This window comes from Magallana gigas, chromosome 2 (genome assembly GCF_963853765.1).
Source record: "Magallana gigas chromosome 2, xbMagGiga1.1, whole genome shotgun sequence".
Taxonomy (NCBI): domain Eukaryota; kingdom Metazoa; phylum Mollusca; class Bivalvia; order Ostreida; family Ostreidae; genus Magallana; species Magallana gigas.
This window is the reverse complement of record NC_088854.1, coordinates 50,821,262-50,845,186: the sequence shown is the minus strand read 5'-3', so window position 1 is coordinate 50,845,186 and position 23,925 is coordinate 50,821,262. Positions and strand designations below refer to the sequence as shown.

Here is a 23,925-nt window from a genome sequence, read left to right as displayed (position 1 = left end):
GTGTTTTTGCCAATAGAGGGCTTACAACAAGAGCTCCCTCAACTTCTCGTGCCTAATGTAATGTTTATTGTGCCTACATGTAGCATCAGGGATGTAAACTATCAGCTACAGTGATTTCGAAAAAAGGTACCCACATTATGGTTTGGACCTAAGGATTTAAGCTTAGGAAAACTGTACATTGACTTATGCGTTTTTGTATGATAAATCCACCATGGGGAAGAAAAACAGCAAATTAAAACAGGAGGAGGTGGAGGACCTAAAGAAACGGACCTACTGTGAGTATATCACAATTATCTATTATCTAAAGAGAGCGTATATCTCACACATATATCTGCTTTACGTTTTGCCCTCGTCCATCACTGATCAATGGAGATGAATTTCCTGCATAAAACAACAGCGTGTGTGACTGGGATTCCCTTGTAATAGAAAATCAAATGCATCTCTGCTCCTGTTGGTGCTAGAATATCGATTTGACAGCATTTATTAGATATCTGTTGATACTGGATTTTCCCTCGTTTTGACCTGAGTTTGTTTGCTTCTAAGTTTACTTCGCGTGTAATTCTACTGACTTTAATTCCCATATAATCTCACATATCAATATACATATACGTACAATCTGTAATTTGCACTGTAGGTAACATGTAAAAACAAAACATGTGTTTTGTGTACAGCTACCTGCTGCATATTTCATTAAACATTCTGTCTTTAAAAGTTGTTACACGCCTCGCAGAAATTAATTAAAAGATATCAATCGGCATAACCCCCTGGGTAAATAATTGAGAGAGCAGCGACTGACCCATGGCGTAAGATTGCGTGACGTTACGTGACGTTGTATCCTGGCTACCGTGGTCAAGAACCCACCTTGAACTCGGCGGAATATTGCGCTTCTTAGACTGCTAGCACAGCGCAGGATGCTATTGCTGGTCAGGTAACAGATGATGAATGTAGAGCATGCAAACTGATGGAATGCGCGTGCAGGCATGTAGTTAATTCGTCAAAGTTTGTCGTCTGCCAAACCAATAATGCCGACCTCTTTGGAGCCACGTATGGCGATTACCATCAGTGCATTCCCTAGCAGAGCAAGATCTGATCTATTTTGAACTGTTTAATTGAATTAAACCGGTTTTCTCAGCACAGACAAAACAATATGCATCTTTTATTTCGCCGAGTCATCACTTAAAGAAAGTACAAAATATCAGGGGGTGATTGATGGAAAACGGCATGTTAAACAGTCCACAAAGATCTCTACATTCTACTCTTGCAGTTCTGTTCTTTGCAATCATTGATTGGAATATGTCTGTCTGTCTTTCTGTCTGTCTGTCTCTGTGTTAGTCTGTCTTTAAATATTTTTTAAGTAGTCAACAACAAGGCCATTGCTATTTTCTTGAAAATTCTAAACTGCACTGACAAACGTAATTAACGATATTTTTACTTTTGACAATGCTTTGAATAACAATGTTCCCCATTATAACATTTACAATACATAATACTTTTATCAAATGTTCGTTAATCAACGTATTCTACGAAACACTGATTACCTACTCCCCTTATTTATTAGAAGTAATCTTTTGGCATTGTATATATAATATTTTCCTCTATTTATTCCAAGATTTAAAGTCGAGAAAAGAATTGACAAGCAAATTATTTCAATAAACAAAATTCAACATTAACACGGAAGCCGCGTGTTGAACACTGTGTTTTGAAAACAAAACAGCAACAAATGAAATCCATTACGCTGCATTTCACATGAGAATTGTTCTAATGAATACTAGTAGTATAACTCAATTAGTCTAGCAGTTTCATAATACGTCGTTGTAAGGTTTTCTCTCTCTCTTACACATGACCGCATTATATCTGCAAGAATGTAACCTTCACAATCGATCACTAAATTACCCCATTGTAACCAGCAACGGTCAGACAGAATAACAACGTTTAAGTAATTCTTTTTTGTGCACGACTTAGGACTCCAAACCAATCTACCTAATTAAAATGGAGGGAGAACTAATCTGTAACAGCAAAGAAGTCAGTGACACTTGATCCTAACCTCCAAGCAGTTAAGCAATTACCAAACTTCATAATTTGCTTCGTGATTACGTCATCGTTTTCGTGACGCACAAGGCGTCTAGCAAGCTTCCGTTTGCATCCTGATCCAAAACAAAAACAAACAAAAAATACTATAGGAATCATTTATCAGCACTGGAAACTCGCCTAAGTCATGCAAAGTGTGCATTATAAAGGCCAAACATATCGACGTACTGGAAACCTGCAATTGTGCAACGTCATTGTTTATACATGTAGATGTACATGTCATGTAGATGTATAGCAATTTCATGAATTTTACATCTTTCTAAGTCACTCTTTAAATTAATTGAATTAAAATCTATCAATGACCTTTAAAACATCACTCGTCATAAAATGTTTTGACTAATATTTCGTGAAGCACGCACGCACGTGTTTTCCCTTAACAACACAATCCCCCGGCTTACTGCAGCTTCGGGGTAATGGATTGGGGTCGCGTGCATCTCTCTCTCTCTCTCTCTCTCTCTCTCTCTCTCTCTCTCTCTCTCTCTCTCTCTCTCTCTCTCCAAAGATCAAGTATTGGTAATGGGGGCATAATTAATTTCTCCTGTCTCTCTCCTTCCGTCTCTTTTTGCGAAAACTTAAATATTTGCATGGCTTTAACTTTTGCAATGTAGCAGGTAAACTCTTCATGTTTGGTACGTCTGTTTCACATTCAATGAACAAATGACAAAAAGAATTTATTCCAATTGGTGGATATTATTGAGTAATATGTTCCGTGGATGAATAAAAGACCAATTTACTAATAGGAAAAGTTAACATGCAGGCGTTGTAAGACATATTTTTTTCGATGTGATTTTGGATACAGTGATAAAATGGATTGAACGGACTAACGACAGTCTATTCTTTATAACTTATTTACCACAGATACTGTTAAAGCAGTATTTTAAAGTACTTTTACTTTTTTACATGGAAATTTTAAAAAGCTCGAATGAAAGATATGAATTGAAACGCTTAAGTACTTTCTTTTATGATTCATTTTAATCTTCTGTATGTTTGTTAGTACATGAAAACGTTCGGTCATAGCTAATGTTTCTGTAAAAACAAATTTTAACGTTTTACTCTTAGTAACAGGCTACTCTTCCTAAATATAGACGTCGACGAAAGCATCATAAAAACGTTCTGTTACACAATCAACGGCTTCTGGTCTTGGACAGATGATGGTTTCTCCAATATATGCGGTATACGTCATTTACCGCGCACCAAAACTGCATAGATGCCATCTCCCTTTTGCTGCAATACTGATAGATGGACTTAACCATAAACTATAGTCATATCATCCGATTACTTATATTAGAGTGTATACTTCCAGGAAAATAATGGGAACATCTTCGACATTATCTTAGGATATTATATTTCATTACATCTTGGGGAATTATACATACTTATATATGATAACCAACCATCTGACCAAAGATTCACAAATGAAATTAATTGAACATAATCTTACTTTTATTTGTGGATCCTATCTGTCCCAGAAATCTATTTAATAATGGAATATTATCCTTTTAAGCATTGGATGAACGTATATGAACCAACAAAGCTAAAAAGACTTAATCCCACCAGCTAGAACCATTCTAAGCTCGGTCTATCGACATATGTACTTGTATCTCTTATATTTTGCTCATCAAAACAAGATGTCAAATATTGAGTCACTTCTTTCTAATTTGCTAAGAAACGCTAATCAATATTCATAAACTGTCGAAGTCTGAAAGTTTTTTTTCTCAAATATCTGCTATTTATTGTGTGAAATCATTTAAAGTATACAGCAATAGATGAAGTTGTACAAGTGTCATTGGGTTTAATGTATTCATACCTATTAACCAATGACTGAGTAGTTACCAATGAGTAGACGCCGCATTCATCAAATCGGAGTTTGTCAAGTACTATACCCACAGTCCATGCACTTGTTAAAGTGGTTCTTTTTTCAGTTTTCAAATAACATGAGTATGATATATCGTACTCCCAAACTGAAATATTGATACAATTCAAACAAATTTATCAAACGTGTAAATACATTGACATTGTACAAAACTCAATATAAAAAATTATATCCGTACGGGACCCTCAACTTCAAAACTGACCCGCCGTGACCCCCATACTACCGTATTGGCTCTGTTTTCTGTAGATCACATACTATTCTCTACCACTGGCTAAGTTTTCATTTTAGCTTTACTATATTAAAGTTGAAGCGTCAAGTTAGTAGTGAGTAGAATTTTCACATTTTCTTTTCTTCTCCAGAACCACGTGTTAATTTATATTAAATTTTACATAAGCATTCTTAGGTTAAGGGCGTTCTAAAATTTACAAATAGATTTAAAGGACAATGCAATTTAAAGGGGAGATAATTAAAAAATAAAAGCGATAGTGCTAAGTAATTTTAAACCTTCTTCTCCAGAGCCAAATAGCATGTACATGCTGCATCAGCTCAATTACATACTAGTATTACTTCAGATATATGTTAAATTCAAGCTTGTTTAAACCACGACCCAACTAATCATTAAATTAAAAAAGAAAATGCTACATAATTGCTGTATTAGAAACGCGATATTTTAATTGGATGGAACTTTTTTCAAATTAGTTAATTACTTCGGGTTAGAGTAAAAGATGGTTGCTTAGATGAGTGATATGGCCGATTGGCCCCTTTTTCATATATTAATTACATAGGGTATGCTGCAATGAAGTGAGCTTCGCCACGTTAGTACTCTTCTTTGCCACATTGCAGGAAAAACCTATACCCTCACAGTCCGCATGAATCATCAACGATAACATTGTATCATTTAATTATATTTACATCTTTCTTGTAATAAATAATTTAATTATTAATAATCATCATCATCAGATTACTCGTGCAGTCCATGATTTTTCTTAGAATGTGGAAGGTTTCGACCAATATGATAAACGGACGTGTAGATATCAGTCCTGTCAGTTTTTACAGCGCTGTGAATTACAATCGGTTTGCTTAAGAAAATTAATACATAGGAGAATACACAGTAAATGATAATGTAGAGGATTGAAGGCAGGTTGTCTGGCCAAAAATATGATACTTTGGGCCTGTAGGAATCCTTTTCTATTTCAAATATTAACTCAATTAAACAAGAAGTTCAAATGATGATAAATAGCACATAGTTTATTATTAACAAAATTAAATGGGCTGAAACGTGCACCAATCATGATCAAAAATCACAAACCTAAACCTCCTAAAAAGATATTATGTAACCTATAAAACACGTTGTCACGAGATACAATGTAGGTGCAAGCTATTATTTAAATATACAATATACATTTTTATTGATACACCATGTTTATAATTTTATATTTACTGTTCTATATTTGTTTTTATATCATTTCTTACAGTTACGGAAAAAGAAATTCAAAATTGGTAAGTTTTTCAAAGTTGCAAAGTTTTTATGTGCAAATCTAGTAAAATACTATCAATGCTAGCTGTCAAAACGGTCAAACCTTTGACAAATTAGACTTATCTAGCTATTTTAATGAACAAAGTGGATTTGTATTTGTACTACATTGTATATACTATGTTGAAGTGATATGTGTACGAGCATTATTCAGTCACCATAAGCTTCGTTGATTACAAATGAAGACAATAGCAAGAACAGTGTTCCAGTAGCCTGCCAACACATACGAAACTATTCAAAAACTTTTCGGATCATTAGACTATCTGGGGTATTAAATATATGAAATAACGTTTAGATAATCATTTTCATTAATATGTCATCTTTAAAATCACTAAAACCCGTCTGACTCTTGTTTCATTATTAATTACCTCTTTTTCTTACGTCATAGATAACACATATTGTTCCTTTTGACAATACATTGTACAAGTAATCTAAATATTTGTTACAGGTACAAAGGCTTCATGAAGGATTGTCCAGATGGGAAACTAACATTAGAGGTAAGTATAGTTATAGATTAAGGTTAACGCCAAATCATCAAAGTCAGACAGAAGGAAGGCTGTTCACTGCCTAAACACACAGACGATAAAACGCTCTCAACGAATGTTATCGCCGATAACACAACACTAGCAACATTCGGTTTTAATCATGTATAGAAACATTGTATTTTCTATTAATCTACCAGAAAACTGCAGAGTAAAAGCAACATATCATGGGTTTCTGTATGAATTGCAGATCTATGGAGGATATATATAATATTTACGTATGCAGTTCGTGTAAAAAAGATCATAAATTTATAAAATATGTATAATTAACAGATTTATGAAGTTTTCTATACATTTTGTGAATCAAATAAAATACCGAAAACTAGTTTTCATAATATCCAGTCGATCCAAACTTCCGAAAACTTATTGATACAAGACACCATACTCGGTCTTGACTTATTTGCATTGCTGACCATATTGTCACCAATTTGGATAGATCAACAGCGATCAGCTATCGTAAAATATTGGGATTTATGTCCAACCAAAATGACGAAACAAAAACTTTGAAACATCATTTTACATATAAGATACTAGTACCATCAATCAAATCAAAATGGACTGTTTACTCACAGTAAAGTGTAAAACGTATTAAATAGCAGGCTAGAGTGTGACAGAGAGATGGACCGGGTAACAACCCTATTCCCGAACCTTTTAGAATCATATCTGAAATTTTTAATTTCCTTTGCCAGCAAATGGACGTTGCTGATTTGTTTGAATAAATATGTAAGAAATTATACTAACTTTTCAAAATCTTTTTATCTTTTGGCATTTGTAATAGTTTTTTTCATGGGGTTACATTGTATTTATACAAGGAAATGATATTTTTAACTGAAAAAAAATGTTTTAAATGAGACTTTTCGTCCTTACACCATGTTCATGCATAATATTATATATTGCAAGTGTTGATATCAACAACCTAATTTGTTTATTTACCAATTACCTCGCTACATAAAAGCTAAATGCTTTAGGAAGGAGCCCTGGACACCTATATAATAAGCGGTACTGATGTTATTATACTTGATTCCTGCACCACCATGAAATTAATTCTGTCCAAACGTCCCAATCGTATTTTAAAGTTTTGGATCTAAGGCATATTTAGCGTTTTTGAATTATACTCGAGTGAAATTTCTATAAGCTTTGGAAATCCCACGAGAGTATTGTTCCATGATTACTAGTTAAACTCCGGCGAAATCGGACCGGAGTGACAGTTGATAGGCGAATCCCCGTTAAACCAATTTTATAGCAATCTTCATAACAGCACACGTATATTGCAAATATGTCATAAGCAATTGATCTCCTTATCACGGCCCGCCAGCTTCTCCTGTCTGGGAGAGCCACGTGTGCTATGTCAGTTTCACTGCTGGTATATCTCGGCATAAACTTTGGATGTCTGACAGACACAGGAAGATAGAATGGACAAAAGTATTAATTCTGCTCCAAGAATGACAATTACTGCTCATACAGTCTTTGTATTTTTAGTTAAAACGATTAGTTTAACTTGGGTATAAATGTTTATTTAACCCCATTTTTGCTGCTTTTGTTTTTGTTTGAAGGAGACTAAGATATCACCCGGTGAAAATGTGTTCACCTTTCAACAAGTATGAGCGATAAAAATTCCTTCTCATTTAAAAGAGAACATTTTTTTTCTCAAGAGACGGAATTTTAGTCTTTTGATCATCATCTTCTACACAAACAATTTTCACAGAGAACAAAGTATGGAAACACGAGCAATGTCCATGAATACTGTTACTTTGTTTTAACATCATTTCAAAAGAACTAAGATTCAAAGAAAAAGCTTTGTTTTTATGTCCTCAATTACACATCTCTCTGGTGATTTTTGGAACAATTGTTTAACATATGGTCGAATATATTCTCTATGAAGAAATAATACTTTACAAAATAGCCAAAATTAAGAAGTAACTAAAGAAGCAATCTTTGTATCTCAGTTAGTTGTTAGGTGATAATATCATAAGTTTATACAATTTCATTTTTTCCAACAGGTTCAGGTCATTAAGTAATATTAATTCTTTAGAAAGTCAGTAGCCTGTATTCAAAGAAAATTTGTAAACACTGAAACATTTTGATGACGAAATTTATTTATAGATGTTCTTTTTCAGGGATTCACCAAGATATACAAGCAGTTCTTTCCCTTTGGAGATCCCAGTAAATTTGCATCCTTTGTGTTCAATGTATTCGATGAGAATAGAGATGGATATATAGAGTTCCATGAATTTTTAACGGCCTTATCTGTAACGTCTAGAGGAAGTGTGCAGGAGAAACTAAAATGTAAGTATAATCGCCGGTAAAAGTCTCAAACATGCTCATAAAAATCTGCGAAGACCATCTAGACTGTCTGTTATCTAACCCCGAAAATATCTTGGAACAATCAAATTGATCCATTGATCTATTGATCTAGTGTTTAGTCATTGGTGACAATCTATGACGTACGTATACATTGTATCAAAGTCATAATCATATTAAACTGAATATCTTGTATTTGAGCAAACCCTGCCATGGTAAGATGACATTTCCCAATTTAACCTTTGTTTGGCTTTATCCGTACAGACCCAACCCCGCATACTTCAGATGTACATGTTCAGTCGATAGACACGTGTATTATACATGAACCACATGCATAAAACTGATGATTACGTGACCGGTATATATATAAGGAATAAGGAATCATTCTTGGAGGATTATGATGTGATCATTTTGGTCAGGGCGTGATCAAATCTAAACAAGCCCGAAGGACTTATTGATAGATTTGAAATGTTAATGAAATGTATTGGACTATACGTTACAAATTTGAATCGTACGTAAATACAGTATAAAGCTATGAACACCACTGGATACATGGCGGTACTTGACAAGTATATACTTTGGCTTCTTAATACACTCGAAAGTTTATTTGGTTCGCGTTCATATATGTATATTTATGGCTGCTGTTGAATCGTTAAGTTGTAATTGATCATTGGCATTTGCCGCAAAATAAAACAGATTGTAAGTGTCGACTTTGGTTACATCCCAATGAAATTGCCATTCGCTGTTTTCTGACGGTTTGTCTGACGTATGATGAGACAGCGGTGGCTCTTCATTACCGTAGATTACCATCACGTCGGCTGCTCCGGTACTCCCCCGTCTCCCACCACAAACTCTGCATTATGACCGTTTGTCAGATTTCTCGCTTCTGGGCAGTTATATTTGACACTTTGTCCGACATCATGTCTTGGGTGCTGGTGATGTGCAGAGAGGCTGTTGAGAATGCTGTTATTTTTATTACGAAGTCTATGGCGCTCACTCTGCCTCAGCTTTTAGGATGTTTTCTGAAGATTTATTGTAACGAATTATTTGTAGTAATGCCATGATTTGCAATTCATATACAAATGCCTTTGGCGGAACTTTCAGTGCAATGATTAAATCAAATGTGTATCGATTTTTTTTTTAAATATTAAGTAAATCAAACCATTGTATAATATGAATTTGGCTCTCAACTTCAGGTGAATATAAATAAATATTCGTGCTTTTCAACCTCCTCCCCCATTTTACATTGTTCATCATACCAAAGCAACGTATATTGTAAAAAGACAAGGCGCATTTGGTAGATTTTTGCCTGTATTATAGTAATTTCTGAAATACATTTTCATACTAATGTCATACAGTCTTACATGTAGCTTATAGATATGCAAATTGCAAAAACAAATGTTTGCATGGAACTTTGAGGTACGTACACCTTAATATGGACTCACTGTTGCAACAAATCACCCATAACCCGAAAAGAAAATCTGTCGTTTAATATATACCCTGTATCGCTGCAATTAGTTCTATTAAAATATTTTGATGACGTATGTGGTCTTTATATTGTACATTACTCAAACCTTTAAATTTACTATATTCGATGACTTCAAGATTATTTTAGAAAGGGACAATTTACTTTAAAGTAGAACCAGTGCATCATATGAGTTAAATGTAAGATTGTATAACACAATACCGGTATCCATCTGATAAAAAATGTATTTAATAATTCACCACTAATTTAGTCAAAAAACACATACACAATGCACTCTATAGTTCTTTATAAGGAGGAGCACTTCAATTAAATAGATCATGGATGCATTCAGACTTAAAATTTTGTTTTCCTTAACACAAATTTTATTCTTCTTAATAATATACATAATCACACATTTTGAAATTGAACTTAAAAAGGAACATAACTATTAGTATTAACTATCTTAGTTAAAACGGTGTAACCCATTGAATAAATCTTGGATCGAAAGATTTTAAGTCTGGCAAATGTCCTTATTGCTCTCACAGGGAAAAAGCTGGTGAATGTATTTTGAATGAACATGCGTAGTAAGGGGAGGAGGAAAACAAAAACCAGATTGGAAAATTTTGCCAGCAAACCGAATAAACCACCGATTTTTCCGGACACAGACGTTTTAACAGATAATTGGTTGATTCCTACTATGTATAAAAAAGATGGAAACTGACATGATTGTTCTGACATCTACGTCATCACTTTTTTAAAACCGACGTCGGAAACAATGGATCAATCAATTAAAAAGTACACATGGATTCTGCACGTAGCACTTTCATAATTAAATATCTGTTATCTGTGCTAAATAATACAATAAGACTCAAGGGAAAAAATATTTAGTGTATATCAAAAACAGGTATTATGGAGTATTTTACTTGACCGGAGCAAGCAACTGTCTTGTAATACATAACTATAGATGTTTATGGCACTGGGATAAAATAAAAAAAAATTGACTGTTTGATACATGTACATTAATTGAATTAATACAGTCACATCCGTGTTCCTAGCAAATTAAAAACAAAAATAAAAATTAGGTTACAACTTGTTTGGAACCAGTCAATAATACATGTACATGTTTTATAATTATTTGGATTTTCAAATTAAATCGTTTACTGCATTCCATTTATCTCTTATCTTTTTTTTCCGTAGGGGCTTTCAAATTGTACGATTTAGACAATGACGGTTATATTACCAGACAAGAACTGCTGGATATCGTGGACGCCATTTACAAGATGGTGGTTAGTATTCTTTTTTTATTACATGTTAATGCAGTTGGAGTAAGATTGTTTAATATTTTCTCTCCTTTGTAAAAGAATTATTAGAAAATTTGGTATTTTTTAGTTTTTGTTGTTACAAATAGATTGTCGAACGGTTTAGCATTAGCCTATAGTTAAATTATGCGTGTGTTATTTGATGCAGGGAAGCATGGTAAACCTCCCAGAAGAAGAGAATACTCCTGAGAAGAGAGTGAACAAAATCTTTGACATTATGGATAAGGTAAACATTAACTCATAAATTCATTAATGGCGATTGCTTGGTATTATGGTTACTAGATATTTGTACATAACGAATGCTACATGTACATGTACATATCAATATCATAAGAAAAAGGGGGATAAGTGATGAATGGACGCTAGAGAGTATCCTAGTCGAAGTTATATATCACTTTTTCTGTTTTGTTGATTTTGCGTCAAAATGTGTATCAGGAAAGTATTTTTATGATTTTGTTTTTCTCCTCCAGAATCGTGATGATAAGCTTACCTTTGACGAGTTTTTAGAAGGTTCAAAGAAAGACCCCACCATCATTCAGGCCCTAACACTGTACGACATGGCGCAGCCCCAGGGCCAGGGCTGACCCCCGGGGAGGCACCGTCAGACATTCGTGATGCAAGACAACGAATGCAAACCCATTGAGATCATTGTTCTAATTCCCACATCTTTATTCCAAAACCAGAGCAACATGACATTGAAAGCACGAGTATGTGTGGTAGGGGTAACCGGAGTAAATATGAACGCCATTTTATTGTAAACCAAATCACCTACGACACTGATGCTATGTGTATGTGTGAATGGGTACCCACTATTTATTATCATAATGTGATAAACAATGTTCCTAATTGTACCTACATATGCACGTGTAGACATACATGTACATGTATATTTACCTTGGTCAGCAGTATGCACTGTACATAGATTTATAAATTTGTCATTGAATATATTAAAACACACTGTGAAGACATATTAAAGTTATACTAACAGGTATAGATGTGTACACTGTTGACATACATATGAACAGTCACCGTAAATATAGATGCGTAAAAAGCCTTTGTACGTGTATGCAATGAGTGGTTTTAATGCAAAACGTGGGTTTATTTTATTTATACATGTAACAGAGAAAGTATGGGAGATAAAACGTCATGAATTTATATCATTACTATTTAACCTGTCCTGTCTTTTTCTAAACTTCCTAGAATATAATTTTTACGCTATGAATTTAGTATCTAAACCCCTGCAGTATATAAAATATTATCTCTTTGAAGAATTTTTAAGAAAAAAATATTTGTTCATGGGTATGTCAATCTTAATGTAAAAAGGAGTTTCGAAATAATTTAGAGTTGGAGTTTTACATAGATTTGTCGAATATATTCTGTTTACAACCACTTTTTTTGATTGGTTATTATCAGAAATGCTTGTTATAACTTTTTTTTTAAACTGAAAAGTCAACCTTTATATAATTGAACAAATTAACACTTTTGTTCAGTGTGGTAAAACCGTAAAATTATATATGAAATTGCCTTTATAGTTATCACTGTTGTACATTACAAAGACAACCCGTGGTATGCATTTCATCAGTGCAATGCTAAGAGAAATGGTCATATATTGAGATACATTAATGGAGGAAGTAGTCATATTAACAACAAATATAATTTTTGAATAAATTTGTGGAAAGACAGTACCCTTGACCAATATCCAGAGGACCTTGATTAACCCTGAGATATACCTATTTCGGAATCTAAAGCGAAAGGTAAAATGGAATGTTATGTAATCACGCAATAATTCTCTGTTCGCTAGTAACCATGCTTGTTATGTTGGTAATTTATTGATGTATTGAAAACCATTTACTTTATTTAAAACGATTATATTGCAATTGATATATTGAGAATGTTTGTGACATTGCATATTACAATTATTATATTATTTTATAAATAAATCCTTTCCAATTTGTACTCAGAAGTTGAAAAAATATTCATTTTATGAAGCATACACATGCCAGATTGAGCACTAGGAGTAATGGTTTCACTCAAAACTTACCTGGGATAGAGGGATTGAGGTTTCATGCGCCGGGTATTTCAGTCATATGACCACCTTTATATGTTTTATGAATCAGAACATCACCATGATACTAGATTTGCTGTCTTTTCTGCTTTGGATTGTAGATTCAGACGTAACTCTTGAGAGCAAACACTTGAACAAAAACCTGAATAGTTTCGTAGGTGTTATCTTTTTATTGATTGATCGTAAATTCAGGTAACCTTAACAATCTATCGGATATTTGCAAATTGGAAGACGTATAATTCAACCAAGAAAGAAAGTACACAGAAAAATATTTTAAATTACAAATCACGATGATTTCGATATTATGAAGCATATTTCACACAATTTCAATATAAGTTATACATGTATATATTAAAAAGAATAGACAATAATGATATTTCTTGAATTATATAAATTAAACAGTAATAACAAATAAATAAATGTACATAAACTAAAAAGATAAAAGCTTCTGTAACAATGTGATATATTATTTTTTCTATTTACCAGAATGCCTGGTAGAAACAGATCATCCGAAAATCTGTTCATTGACAGTTTCTGTTCCTTTTTCTTATGCTGCAAAGACAGTCACTATTCTTTATTCAAGATATTTCTGTTCTTTTATTCTAAGCTGCATAGTTTTGTTGTTAACGTTGTTAGAAAAGGGGTTTTCCAGTGTTGTGATGGTATAAGGACACATCTTGTGTTAGCTTTATCTAAGGTGTAGTTGGTTTCTGTGATGTTGTATCCGAGTTGGTTCTTTCTTAGTACATATTCTTTATGCAGTAGAACATGTACGTTGATTTCAATAAGTGTGATATTATTTATTATTATACTTTCATGTTAAATACTGAAATATGATTGGTTTAGACGCAGTTGGTAATCGGTTCTATTACCCTCTGCGTTAGCAACACACTTGGCAACGGGTATCACAACGAATTGTTACATGCGCGTAAATTATGCGTGTACAGTTCGCCGTAGAATTTACTTTATGTCTATAAAAAAGCAGTAAAATTTTCTTTAAAAATAAGACATTCAGTATGATAAAATAAATAGTGCCTGTTAGGGAGGGTAACTGTTGAAATTGACACCCCTCGAAAACCATTGTCAACCTCCGCTTCGCGTCGGTTGACAATGGTTTTCTCAGGATGCCAATTTCAACAGTTACCCTCCCAAACAGGCACTATTTATATAAGGGCATTTTGTGTGTTCAGAAAAATTTTGAAGTACATGTTTTTGCAGTATTGTTTTCATAAATATATAAGAATTTCGTAAAAATGATAAGTAGGATTAATTTAAAGATACGAGTTTACTGAATTTAGAGTAAGGCGCGCTAAGTGTCTCACCCCACTAAATGTATGTTTAAGGATAAGTTTTGCCCCCTCATCTTTACAATATGCGCAAAAGGCTCGTGGAAATCCGTTTATGACTAATAAAGCACTAAAATACATCAATATTTAAACAGTGAAGTATTTAAGTGCTGCCAATTGATGATTTAAAACGGGTTTTTTTGTTTGATTAATAATGCTGACATCTCGAAGACTGCTTGAAATTTAGATTGAAAAAAAAAGTGAACCTAGCAACTATTCCTAAAAGAAAAAAATAAATCTATGCATAGAAAAGAAAAAAAAAAAGTCAACACTTACAGAAAGAAGAGAGAAAACTTTCCAAAAGCAGTTTTCAATACCTAAAATTTAAAATATTGATCTCTTGCTTAACAATTCAGAGAAGCGCAAACTAAAATTAGAGCTATAACTTGAAAGAAAATGAATTGAAAAACGTCAAAAAGCTTCGTGCAAGAGTTAAGACTATCATCTTTTGGTTCATTTTGTTCTGTTGCTACAAATGGTAGTTGTGTCATTGTTGCCGTTATTATCTGCGTCGTTTTCGGTTTTGTCGATATTGCTGTTAGAACTTGTGCTGTTTGTCTTTGAGTGGTTGAAGCAGTTGTCAGTGTGCCTGTCTGTGTAGTGGGTACTTCTGCTGCTCTGTCGGTTGTTGGTTGTGTTGTCCCTGTTGATCGTCCATCTGTAGTCGCCGATGACTCAAAGTCACGTGTTGTTAGTGGAATTGTAAAGGAATCTAAATCCATAAATAAATAAAAGGTGCTCAATGAATAATTCAAACGTCATGGTGACTTATATTGAAAATAAACAACAACAAAGGCCATAATAGTTCTAAATGAAACGTACCGTTCGTGATATCTATTTCTCTGTCCCCTGAATTATCACCCGTTTTCTTAAAAATGAAAATTTCTGGACTCAGAATGTGATATATTTCTCTGGAGTACGAGGTCCTCGTTATGGCTTGTCGTCTGTCCCGTGTGAGAGGACGGGGAGTTGAGTGTAATGTCGAGTTACAGCTTCTGTCACACTCCTCGTTTTTCTCGCTCAACAGACACACAAAAGCCCTGCAGTGAATGTAGACCTGATCAAAATGAACAAACTTGAATGTTTGGTACCGAAACCCAAAGGAGGTTGCGTTCAGTGGAAAGAACCCAAGGGTTGGGTCGCGTTGACATCTGAAAGAGAAATAAGTAATGGAATATTAATCTTTGACATTAACTATGATTTACATATTTACAGTAATTTATGCCCAAAAACATTTGAATGGTAAGTTGGAATTTTTTTTTATATAAAGACTTATACTGACTTGTCTACATATAGTGGATAACTAGTAGGATGATTTGCTTGTGTAGTAGGCGTGGCTATACAGTCGGGGACCACCAGTTTTATATTCGAGTCCGCCTCTTCCAGTGTAAGAGCAACGTAAAGCCACTCTCCCAGTATCAGAACTAATGGATAGTTCACCGCCGGGTAAAGAAAGGAATTATTCCTAAAGAAGTCCATCCTGATATTGTATGATCCAGGGGCTCTCTGTGTGACACTCTCCGTCTGGGGGATCATCCCCTGGCTGGCATACAAGTCTCGCGGAAAGTCACACGAGACTTCCACTCTGTAAGAGTTTTCTCTGGTGATGTTGCCTTCAATGGTCGTGTATCCATACCGAATAACATTGGAATAGATGATATGTGTAGCATTTCTCTGGAAAAAAGGTGTACATAAAATTGGTAAATACTGCAAACACGCAAAACAGTAAGGTCATTTTTCAAATGCCAAGATACACATGTATAAAATGTTGACTTACAGAGACATTTGTTCCACATTGGTCAAATGGTATACTGATAGACACATAGGAGGCATTGGTTGACTTCTGGACGTAACAAACAACACCGGGAGTCGGATAAAAAACCGACAGAAACTTCTCTTCCAGGTTTTCGTCATGGGCACGACTAAAAGACGCCTCTAAGCGTCTATTATCACACTGCAAGGTGGGGATAGGTGCTGGAATTGTAAGTTACACAGTAAAAAACCCTAATTTCTTGCTAGATCTGCTCATTTTTATTAGCTTTTCATTGATATAAATAATACTTATAAAAAAATAGCGTAAAATTAATGTATAAAATTATGAGAGAGAGAGAGAAAAAAAAAGAGAGAGAGAGACCTACGGCTGGGTGGTGCGTTGTTAAGTATGGTACACGTCACGCTGGCGTATTCATCAATGCCACTACAGTCAATATTGGCCCCAGAAACGTATGGACAGTCCCTGAGAGAAGTCTCTGTTCCCCTACACTCCACGTTATCAATGCCATACACAGAACTGACGTTTTGACGGACGTAGTTGATGTCAATAATGGAGCCAGCGCGAGCCAGTATATCGCTAAAATATCAGAGATGAACATTAAACGTTAGATTCCATATACGGATAATAATCAAACAACAGGATGGTTTAAGGGAAAACGAACAGTAAAAATATTTCTTACCCAACAAATGTTAAAAATTGAGGAAAGTGTTGAGTACTTAATTCGAATTTGTGTCGTTTGACCATTTAATTTTTAAAAATTGTATTACCTACTCACCCATATCTTTATATTACCGAAGTATAACATTGTAAATTTACTTTGCCGATGGTTGTTTTTTAAGCAAATAACAAGAAAAAATGTATTTTTTAATATCTCTAAAATTCATATTTTTAAATTTAAGCACGCGTTTTATGTACCAGGCAATGTTTTAGTCAAAGAAATTTGGTGTATCTTCATAGTTTTGTATCTATAACAAACTATTTTTACTGCTATGATTATTTTTACATATCAGATTTCTAAAGCAATCAATTTCCTTTTTAATTGAACATAATGCTTAAATGTTAGAAAAGGATACATGAAACACCGATGTTTGAAACATTGAATACAGTAAAGCTCGTTAAGTACGAACACAAATATAGCGAATCTCAGACTCCTAACAATACCTTGTAAAAATTTTACATTTATTACGAACTTGGTTATAACCAATTTACGAATGTAACACCTATACATGTATGTGCATTACTCGAAACAGAGTTTCCTGCAGACCACCTGGGCGTCGGCTGTCCCCCAGAGGTCGTCACAGACGGCCATCCACTGGTTGTTGAGGTACACCTCCACAAACCCCAGGCCTATATAATTGTTGGGTCCAACTAATCGAATGTCCCAGTCCTTCGGGTCGTTAGGTTGAGGTACTGTACGAAAATATTTTAAAATACTTTATATGACTACAATCTGACCTTCAACTTTTTGAAAGTTCTAAAAGTAATGAAAGACGTGACTGACCTGTACAGTTACTTGGCTGAACAGTGACCGGGGCTTGGGTCGTTGATCCGCAGCATTGGCTGGTCGGGTCACTAGGTACGTTACAATGTACCCCCACGTCCTCGCTGTGGACACAGTTTGAGATGTTCCACCCCAGGAACTGACACTGGTCAAGCGACCGCTCCGTACCATCACAGACCACATCATCCATCCAAATCGGCCCTGTTCCAACTCCGTATGTATCTTTCGCAGAAATGGATCTTCCACCTTCGCTAGAGTATCAAAACAGGATGATAAAGCACGACAGCACATATTATAACAAGTAAACTTACTTGCTAAAACTAGAATATCGTTTAAACTAGCATTGGAGGAATTCTAATTTTGTTTTTAATTATGAATTAGTACATCAGCAGCATTGGTTAAGCTTACTTAAACCCAAGCATTCTACAGGCGACCGCTGCAGCTCTATAGTCAAACATGTCATCGCACACAGTTCCCCAGACACCATTACACAGCACCTCCAGTCTCCCCTCGTTCCTTTTGGCGTTAATACCAGTCAGTGTGATATTTGTTAGTAAACCTGTTAATTAAAACAAACAACTGATTCAATTCTTTTCTTCAAATCTTAAAAACAGCAAGTCAACATTAGTACTACGAATAGAGTACAAGAGTTGGTGCAGATTAAAGCTATCATTTTAAGAATTTAAAGTTTCACCGAGGGAGTATTCAAACCATTCCCGGTATAAAAGACAATTAATACAACTTGACGTCAGAAGAAATCGCTACACACTATAATACTTAGCTGGATAATTATGCCAGTGCAAATTTGCCATTTTTGCATCCATTGGCACCAGACACGATATGTTATATGATAGACCTAAGGCTCTGCTAAGGGAGTATATAACTACATGTATATAAAGATATTTCCTCTGTGTGCCTTTTAAAATCGAAATTCAAATTCCATTGGAAATGATAATTTCTCGAGGAGGAACATTTTTCCTAAAGCATTTATAGAAGATTCATTTGAATTTTATCGAAATTCAATTAAAATTTCTTATAGAATAAAAGAAGTTCCTGAGGTGTATAAGATTTATTTTGGAAATTTAGTTTTTCCGTCGGAATTTATAAAAATTACAAAAGTTTTGTGTAAGCTCAATCCCAAAATCAAATTTCTTATTGATAAACCATAATTCCTAGAATAATGATTATAAAGTAAGTTATAAAAATATAAAACTTCATGATCTTAATATAGCAGGTAAGATAAATCATTAACAAACCTCCTTATACAATGGTCTTACATAAATCATTTTTATTGGTTTTATAGTGATTGGTCCTTCGAAGAAAAGTGCAACTATGGCACTTCTGTTATTCAAACATCTGCCATTTTCCCTATTTTAATATATTTTATGTGTGTTAAAATAGGATAAGATTTACGGTCCAATGTTCTCCAGAGTCATTCTTTAATGACCTAAGTTTTTTTTACCGTTTGCTACTGTAAATACATACATGTAGTATCTATTTTATTCTACATCGCTGAACAATTTGATACCAAATCACCAAAGTGATATTTCAATAAAACTACATAGTTTCAGTCGCTTTAAGTGGACATTGTGTCTTCGTAAACCACACGGTTTGATCATTTTATTTGGGTTCACATGACTTCTTTGGTATTTAATTGATGTGATATTACAAGGGTAATGTAGCTTGTATCGTGTATTGTGACGAAAAGAATAAAAGAGTTATTTTATCATGAACTGGTAGATGTTAATTAAGGGAGTAACGATGGATGAGTTTAAGTTTACGAGAGGCATTGGTCATCGTCCCATCCGGAGTCCAAAGAGATAATGATTGTACGTACGAGGGTTATTCGGTATCTTAATGTTCAAGTTCACGAGAGGCATTGGTGTTCTTGGGGGTATTTCATTGGTGTTCTTGGAGTATTTCAGTGGTGTTCTTGGGGGTATTTCAGTACGGCTTGGAAGGAAGCCAAGAAAAGTATAAGTATGCCTTTGAGAGATTTACGCCTGGCCCCGCCGTCACTGACTTTCTCACGTCAATACTAGGCCTCTAGTCTGAGTGACCTCAGATTTATGTACATTTCTCTTAAAGATTTGAGTTGAGGATTGAATTGGAAATGGTGACAGAGCAGCTAGAAGAGCAAAGATAATAGACGATGGGGGAATTGAGTGGCTAAAATCGGGGGGCTTTAAACAAAGTTAAAGTTTGATTTTTGCTAAAAGCATCCTTCGGTAAAAATAAAAAGGAGAGATCTGTTCAAATGGGAGATCATCTAAGGGAGTGGAAAAGATCTATTAAAGAATTGGAACATATTTTTTCCAAAGTAAACTTAAAGCTGCTAGGTCCGATTTATTTGTTATTACAGTATCAAAATTTTTTCCACACAAACCAATTATCTTAGAAAGTTATAGACTTTCTCCTATTTACACCAGCATAATCAGTCTCCTTTCAAAGTTAGAAATATTCAAAGTAAATAAAAATAATTTTTTGGGCAAACGAAAAAACAAACCAAAATGCACCACGGGAATGTTTAGAAAAAGAAACCGTTTGGTTTCGTCCCCCGAATGATTGGGGTCATTCAACCCGCATGCTATGCATCGATTGTAAAGAAAGCAAACTTCAGAAATATTAGAGAACAAAACGTACACATGTTTATTTGTAATTTGTCTGATCATTTCGACCTTTAGTCAAAGCGATGACAAAGTCGTAATACAACCATACCCGTCTCGCCGTCAGGGGTGAAATTTAACATGAGGCGAATTAACGCGGTACGCCTTTTTGTCGTTTGTGTTGTTAGCAAATTTTGTACGTATTTTTCTTCATTGAAATTTGGCTTAATTGACTGGGAAAACTACTGCAATGTCTATTATTATACATATACTTAGCATAACCATCTTTTAAAAGCGTGCATAAAATTTGATATAAAATCGGACCAAGCAGCTTTAAAAAAAATGGTGATCGAAAGCATTTTACTTCAGGTGAATCGTGTATTTGCTAAGGGAAAAATAGATTTGAACTAGGCAAATTGCCCTGAATTAGGGGCAAAGAACTATATATGATAAGAGTTAAATTTGGCCCCCATAATTCGCCATTTGTAAGTGTTTCGGGTACAATAAAATGTTAACTAATTTTTTAGAAGAGTTGATATAAAATATATTTTTCATCTATTTATTTGATTTATTTGCACTCACTGGCAGTATATGACGTCAGAAGTGACGCAATTTCTAGAATTCAATCAAAATCAGCCAAAAATTGACATTTTTCTTATCTATTTACGAATGGGAAATAAAGAGCGCATGCTTGAACAAGGAAAAATATTTTGTCACTTATTAGTCTTGGCTAGATACATCTCTGATTAAAATATTTTATTTGTTCAAGAATGCGCTCTATGTTTTCGGAAGGAAAAACTGCTTAACAAGCTGTTTTACGCTAAAAATGCAAAAATGGCGGGGAAAGGTTGTCTTTACAATGTCATATATCTAAATTGTGGACACTTGAACCAAAATGAATATTATGTAAACACATCACATACATATCTGTACTTAGAAAACAAAGAATGATAGTAAAATGATGATGTTCATTTTAGGGGGCCATTTTAGGCCCTTATCATATATAGTCCTTTAAAATCGGAGGCAAATACTTATTTTTTCAACCCAACAATCAGTTAACACCCATGTTGTCTTGCACCATTTAGAGCCTGTTAAATGGGTTTCTTTTGCCTAATAATGTGTAAAGACCAAGAATAAAGCAAAAAAAAAGTGCTCCATATTTCAATTTAAAATTGATAATTCAAAGTTTTAGAAAGAATGTACAATATTTTCATTTTAAATTAATAATCAAAAGTTTGAGAAAGAATTGTAACAGTTTTTTAAATCAGATTTTCTTTGCTCTACTCAGATAAATCCCAACTCAAAGATATGAAATAACCCAATTTGATAACAAAGTTGCGGTGACCGTTCAAAAAAAGAAAGAAAAAGAAGATAACAACGATTGAGCATTCCACTACCTAAAGTAAAATTTCGTGGAGAAAAAATATCACAATTCCGGAAATGTGGTCTTTTTGTGCATTAAAAAGGTTTAAAGAGTTCAAATGCAAATATTAGATGTTCTGCTACAAGAACTAGATTTAGCAGCAGAGCAGAGCTTTATATCATATTGACTAACACAGGTGCCAATCCTGTTTTGACCTTTATTTCGATGTAATCGATTAATGATTTTTGGTAACGTTGAAATTAATGTCAAAAGGGAATGACCCCTGCAATGACATGGAGGTCAACATTCCATATACAAAACTATGGCATGACAGCATAAAGATTTTTTCAACTCGACACAAAGATCTCACCATGAAACATAAAGATCTGACAAGTAGACTTTTCGATTAAAGATTATCACTTACTTTTTTTTCTTTCAGTATTATAATAAGTAAACCTAATCGTAATTTCGACCTATTTAGCATTATGACGACTTTCAAGAAAGTGGCGTTTATTTTTCAGATTTGTATATATAATTGTCTTGTTAGATCCTAATATCAGAAAAAATGATGATTGGAGGATAATACAAATTGGGGAATTGGGGCGTTTTTTTACATTCTGAGACGCATGAATAAGTGTCGACACAAAGTTTTGGTAGCACAAAGATCATTAAAAATCTAAAACAATTCATAAAAACTTTGCAATCAAACTTTTGATTAATATTTGAGGGTTCAATAGAACATGACACCTCTGCATGCATTGAGTTACTTTAGATCCTGCGGTGATCTACGTGGGCGGATCAAAGAATTTAATTTTAATCCGGTTAGAATTTTTTTTAGAATGTTCATTGTAGATGCTATATAACGAAAACTTTTCCATGATGCCATGGAATCCCGACCTTAGTTATATGTTTAAACAATTTTTTTTGCCCCTCTCCAAACATATTTTCCTTGTACTATTCTTCACTCAAAATCACAACCTTTTGGCCTATATTTTATAATTTCATACCTTTATGACAAATAACGCATTGTGTCAGTTATAAAATACATTTTACCGTAATTTATGCTTTAAGATATTTTAAAGTCCACTTTTAATCAACAACTAGGTTTCAAAATCTTATCTGTTTCGATCAAAGATAACTGCGCAATTGTGGCATAGTTCTTCGACAATCCTACGAAAAATATAAACGTTGCTACGAACAAATTTTTCATATTTAGAAATGTCTGATAAGGGAAAATACTTCATTCACTGCCGATTATTGTTTTTTTTTTCAAACATTAACGTATATACAAATTAAGTTAGTATTACATATTTTCCTTTTGCATTATATATTTACACACTGAACTTTTCTCTCAGTTTTTTTTATTTTTACCGTTTTTGTTTGGTATGAATTTTTGCTGGATTATTTTTCTATTTGTTGAAATATTCATTTTTATTTTTGCAATAAAGTTGAACAAACCACAATACAAAAACTAAACTTTAATGCACATCAAATGCAAAAAATAACTGAAAGATAAAACCATAAATCCTTACAGCAAATTGTTCATTACAAATGAAAATCTTATACAATAAATGCAAATATAAATGTTAAATAAACGATTAAAATGATGTTCAGTAGGCTTCATATATATTTGTTCACAACAAGGATGGTCCCTTCTTTAAAAGACTACGACGTGACGTCGCTCGTGTTCTTAAGTTGAACAACCTTGCAAATTACACGACGTATTATTATCAAATAAGTTCAAATTGTAAAAAAAATATATCAAAAATATTTCAGAACGTCATCGTTTCAGATGACTTTTTTAGACAAAAAATAAAATAAAATAAATAAATAAATAAAATAAAGGCAAAAACGAAAGGAGTTTTCTTATGTCAATTTTAAGGATGGTCCTTTCCAAGGTGCCTTGTATTATCAATTTTTTTGGGGTGCAAAAATTGTATTTGTGAAGAAAATGCATTATGAAATGAAAAAAGTACCTGTTGCAGTGGTTATAGCAAAAAGGAAAAACAGTAGGCACGTCAAATTTCCAGGCATTTTCTCGATGTTGTTTGTTGCGCTGGGTCATCAATCAGTCTTATGTTTTTAGAAAGATGTCCACAAACCTGCAGATGCGCATTCAAAATTTGGGATTTAAATGTCCCAACATAG

At 33.8% G+C, this 23,925-nt stretch overlaps 2 protein-coding genes across 3 annotated transcripts; one reads left to right on the top strand and one right to left on the bottom strand.

Moving 5' to 3' along the window:
- LOC105335710 (neuronal calcium sensor 1) lies at nt 1–13,078 on the top strand. Of its 2 annotated transcripts, XR_010711297.1 has the most exons (8): nt 1–275; nt 5,437–5,461; nt 5,944–5,992; nt 8,155–8,323; nt 11,001–11,089; nt 11,271–11,348; nt 11,593–12,756; nt 12,806–13,078. XR_010711297.1 is itself a non-coding variant. In XM_011439746.4 (7 exons), the coding sequence occupies exons 1-7, from the start codon at nt 212–214 to the stop codon at nt 11,704–11,706; spliced, it is 588 nt and encodes a 195-aa protein (XP_011438048.1). In that variant the 5' UTR covers nt 1–211; the 3' UTR covers nt 11,707–13,078. The 2 variants fall into 2 exon arrangements, 1 of the variants encoding a protein (XP_011438048.1); XM_011439746.4 differs by having other exon boundaries at nt 11,593–13,078.
- Nucleotides 13,079–13,841: 763 nt separating this feature from the next.
- On the bottom strand, nt 13,842–23,885 carry LOC105335707 (deleted in malignant brain tumors 1 protein). Its single transcript, XM_011439744.4, has 9 exons — nt 23,754–23,885; nt 18,217–18,367; nt 17,809–18,059; nt 17,549–17,717; nt 16,672–16,883; nt 16,311–16,507; nt 15,816–16,207; nt 15,356–15,684; nt 13,842–15,245 (listed from the first exon to the last, which is right to left on the bottom strand). Exons 1-9 carry the CDS (start codon nt 23,809–23,811, stop codon nt 14,878–14,880), a joined length of 2,127 nt encoding a protein of 708 aa, XP_011438046.3. The 5' UTR covers nt 23,812–23,885; the 3' UTR covers nt 13,842–14,877.
- Between the last annotated feature and the right edge of the window lie 40 nt (nt 23,886–23,925).

Bases quoted from the DNA above. Each gene is read 5' to 3' on its own strand.
- LOC105335710 (XM_011439746.4), top strand. From the start codon at position 212: ATGGGGAAGAAAAACAGCAAATTAAAACAGGAGGAGGTGGAGGACCTA. The intron at 5,462-5,943 runs GTAAGTTTTTCA...TATTTGTTACAG, and splicing joins GAAAAAGAAATTCAAAATTG to GTACAAAGGCTTCATGAAGG. The intron at 11,090-11,270 runs GTTAGTATTCTT...TATTTGATGCAG, and splicing joins ACGCCATTTACAAGATGGTG to GGAAGCATGGTAAACCTCCC.
- LOC105335707 (XM_011439744.4), bottom strand. From the start codon at position 23,811: ATGCCTGGAAATTTGACGTGCCTACTGTTTTTCCTTTTTGCTATAACC. The intron at 18,060-18,216 runs GTAAGCTTAACC...TTGATACTCTAG, and splicing joins TGTAGAATGCTTGGGTTTAA to CGAAGGTGGAAGATCCATTT. The intron at 16,508-16,671 runs GTAGGTCTCTCT...TTACAATTCCAG, and splicing joins TAACAACGCACCACCCAGCC to CACCTATCCCCACCTTGCAG.